This window comes from Argentina silus, assembly GCF_951799395.1.
Source record: "Argentina silus genome assembly, contig: scaffold_250, whole genome shotgun sequence".
Taxonomy (NCBI): Eukaryota; Metazoa; Chordata; class Actinopteri; order Argentiniformes; family Argentinidae; genus Argentina; species Argentina silus.
In genome coordinates this window covers 42,501-46,325 of record NW_028152896.1, presented here as the reverse complement: position 1 = coordinate 46,325, position 3,825 = coordinate 42,501, and the positions used below count along the sequence as shown (strand labels likewise).

The window sequence follows — 3,825 nt, the reverse complement described above, 5'->3', positions numbered from 1 at the left end:
CTTCAATCTCTGTCAGCATCATTGATATTATAAGAAAATAAAACAACTTCTGTGTTTAAGGAATCTTTTACTTGTATATCAGGCAGCAGAGCACTCTGGGTCCAGCTGAGTGGTTCTGAATCAAGAACTGAGTTTTCCATGTTACCTTTGATCTATGACCCAGTCTGAAGCATTACACAAAGCATTCATCTTCACATCATCCCGACCTGTATGTTCATTGGTTTGATAGTTCTTAACTTGATCACCATCACAGGATGTTGTGAAAACCAGTTCCAAATGGATGGCCTGATCAGCATGTCTCCTCAGAGTCTAAATCTGACCCGACATCTTCTCTGTGTCAGGATCTCCGCTCAGTTCTACACAGCACAGCATTTCAATCTGAAGGTTTCACCTCACTGAAAACAGCTCTGTGGATCATCTCTCTGATGCTAGTTGTACCTGTCAGATCAAATCTGTAAAAAAACAAAAAACACTAAACAAATCAAGTTTGATAGAATTTAATTGATTGATTGATTGATTGATTGATGGTGTTTCTGTCCAACCAGGGCTCTCTGCTGGTGCTGTCGACCATGGCCAGCCCCACGTCCATGCGGACCAGGCAGCAGAAGCAGTTCTACATGCTGATGTTGGCCCTCTGTCTGGTGGTGCCCAACCTGCTGGTGTTCCTCAAGTCTCTGTGGAAATGCGCCTTCAAGAGCTTCGTCAAGCCCAACATGAGAACTATGGGCATCGTGAGTTAATAACACAGGGGAATGATGACTCTTATCTTTTGTGAATATGTTTTTTGGGGGGGATAAAACATGATGGTATATTTGATATTTTTCCTGTTGTATATGCTAAGATGTTTTCCATTTTAACTGGTATAGTACCACCTGTATGTTCCCGATCTGTGTGATTGAGTGGCAGGTGTTTATAACATGGTAATAACATCAGTGTTCCAGATCTGTGTGTTAATAACAGCTGTAATAACACCTGTATGTTTATAACATGGCAACAACACACCCGTGTGTGTGTGTGTGTGTGTGTGTGTGTGTGTGTGTGTGTTCCAGATGTGTGGCATGGAGTGCCTGGTATTTATAACAGGTTTAAAACACGGTAACAACATGGCGATGTGTTTTTATAACACGTTTATAACACGGTAACAACACGGCTGTGTGTGTTCCAGATGTGTGCCATCGAGGGCCTGGTATCGCTGGGAACGTCCATCCTGGTCCTGGTGGTCATGCCGCAGTTCGACATCCTGACCAACCTCTTCATCGCCGGCGGGGTCTGCATCCTGTCCTCCCTCCTGCAGGTGGTCTTCCGTCTCCAGAGGGAACCCTGGAAGATCATCTTCCCCGTCTGCTCCCTGATCCTGATCCTGTGCGGCTACAGCCTCCTGGCCGTGGACTACTACGTCCGGCAGACGTCCTATGTGGACTACCAGCACGGGACCAATGAGATGCATTGTTACTACTACGTGGGCCTGGGCGTGTTCGCCTCGCTGCTGGTGTCTCTTAATTGGTGGGAGAACCCGATGCAGGCGACCAATAACCTGAAGGAGATGCTGACGGAGCTGGACGGGTTCAGGGACTTTGTCTTCATCATCACCAGCATCCTGCGGACCCTGGTCATCGCCGCCGTATACTTCCTCTACTACTGCGTGATCGTAGGGAAGGAGCAGAGGATAGTGTGGGGAGGTGTGTGTGTGTGTGTGTGTGTGTGTGTGTGATGTATGTGTGTGTGTGTGTGTGTGTGTGTGTGTGATGTTTGTGTGTGAGAAGTGTGTGGTGTGTGTGTGTAATTGTTGTTGATTGTGTAAACAACCTTATGTGTATTTTGAAAGTGAAAGAAATCACTCATTCATACACTCATTATCCCCCCTCCCTCCCTCCCTCCCTCCCTCCCTCCCTCCCTCCAGAGTTCACCCTAGGGGAGAAGGAGGCAGACACTCTTGAGATCGGTCTGGTAGTCTTCTTCCTCCAGGCCTTCTTCTCAGCGGCCTGTCATTGGTTCGGTGTGGTGGCCTGTAAGATCCACTCTGTGAGGATGAGCTTCGCGATGCCGGTGTGTCTGACTGGGCCGGCGGTGCTGATTCTGGGGATGATCCTGTTCATGACCCAGGCAGAGCAGCTGGACGGGAGGGACTCAGCCACCATCCAGGAGTTCTGCTCCAGCCTGGCCGGCCTCAGCACCAAGAACAGCACACCTGTGGTTCTGCTGGAGATCACCAGGAGCATCTGCAGGTACACCCTCTATCTCTCTCTCTGTCTGTCTGTCTGTCTATCTCTCTGTCTGTCTGTCTGTCTGTCTGTCTGTCTGTCTGTCTATCTGTCTGTCTGTCTGTCTGTCTGTCTGTCTGTCTGTCTGTCTGTCTATCTGTCTGTCTGTCTGTCTGTCTGTCTGTCTGTCTGTCTGTCTATCTCTCTGTCTGTCTGTCTGTCTATCTCTCTGTCTGTCTGTCTGTCTGTCTGTCTGTCTGTCTGTCTGTCTGTCTGTCTATCTATCTGTCTATCTGTCTATCTGTCTGTCTGTCTGTCCCCAGGACGTCCCTCAACAGCCCATACCTGATGTGGCCATTCTCTATGCTGGCCCTGGAGGGAGTGTGCATGTGGCTGGGTCTGATCACATGTACCTACTACGTCTGGAAGTTCAAGGTCCAGAGAATCGAACGTACGTCGCAACTGTTCGTCCGGCGGCTGTACGAGTCGGCGTTCATAGACCTGTCTCTGCTGCTCAACACCAAGATGAAGGTCATACGATCACACCACCAGGAGAGGCAAGTCTCTCATCCTCCTCTCCTCTTCTCCTCTTCTCTTCTCCTGTTCTATTCTCTCTCCTCTCCTCCTCTCTCCTCTCCTCTCCTCTCCCCTTCCCTCCTCCCCTCTTCCCCTCCTCCTCTCCTCCCCTCTGTAACATGTTCTCTCCATCCTAGTGCCAGAAACGAGGATGATCTGGAGAACTGTGTGATCTACCTGTGTGCCACCATGTGGCATGAGACCTACGATGAGATGCTGAAGATCCTGACATCCATGTTCAGGTAGGAACACACTAACAACATCCATGTTCAGGTAGGAACACACTAACAACATCCATGTTCAGGTAGGAACACACTAACAACATCCATGTTCAGGTAGGAACACACTAACAACATCCATGTTCAGGTAGGAACAGTACAGTAATACTTGTGGGTGTATGGTTTATGCATGTTACATGCGTGCGCATGTTGTGTGTGTATGGTTAATGTTCCAGGTTGGACCGTTACCGTGGCGACCCCAAAGAGGAGCATAAGGATGTGTTCGACTTTGAGTGCCACATCTACATGGACGACTCCTTCATGACGGAGAAGGAGACAGGGAAAAGGCTGGTCAACGAGTACGTCAACGACCTCATCCAGGTGGTCATAGAGGTGTACAGGTACGCAGGTCATACAGGTCAGGGGTCATAGAGGTCCGGGGTCATAGGTAATGCAGGTGTACAGGTAAATGGGTCGGACATCAGCTGTTGTGTTTCTGCAGGAGTGCATGAATCGAAGAGACAGCAACCAATCTGTGAGTCCAGTTCCCTAAGAACATGTTTGTATACAAACCGAGTATCAGGTAGTATCAGGTAGTATCAGGTATCAGGTAGTATCAGGTGGTATCAGGTGGTATCAGGTAGTATCAGGTAGTATCAGGTAGTATCAGGTAGTATCAGGTATCAGGTAGTATCAGGTGGTATCAGGTAGTATCAGGTAGTATCAGGTATCAGGTAGTATCAGGTATCAGGTAGTATCAGGTAGTATCAGGTAGTATCAGGTATCAGGTAGTATCAGATAGTATCAGGTATCAGGTAGTATCAGGTAGT

At 48.6% G+C, this 3,825-nt stretch overlaps 1 protein-coding gene across 1 annotated transcript in view; it reads left to right on the top strand.

The window, feature by feature from the left end:
• Window positions 1-524: 524 nt before the first annotated feature.
• The window catches only part of chs1 (chitin synthase 1), a gene marked incomplete at its 5' end in the record, with an annotated part of 18,700 nt that continues 15,399 nt past the window's right edge, over window positions 525-3,825 (top strand). Inside the window, 6 exons of the mRNA XM_083697817.1 lie at window positions 525-731; window positions 1,166-1,679; window positions 1,901-2,225; window positions 2,525-2,762; window positions 2,928-3,019; window positions 3,232-3,396. Of these exons, the coding sequence (XP_083553943.1) occupies window positions 525-731; window positions 1,166-1,679; window positions 1,901-2,225; window positions 2,525-2,762; window positions 2,928-3,019; window positions 3,232-3,396 (1,541 nt within the window). The remainder of the gene's footprint in view (window positions 732-1,165; window positions 1,680-1,900; window positions 2,226-2,524; window positions 2,763-2,927; window positions 3,020-3,231; window positions 3,397-3,825) is intronic.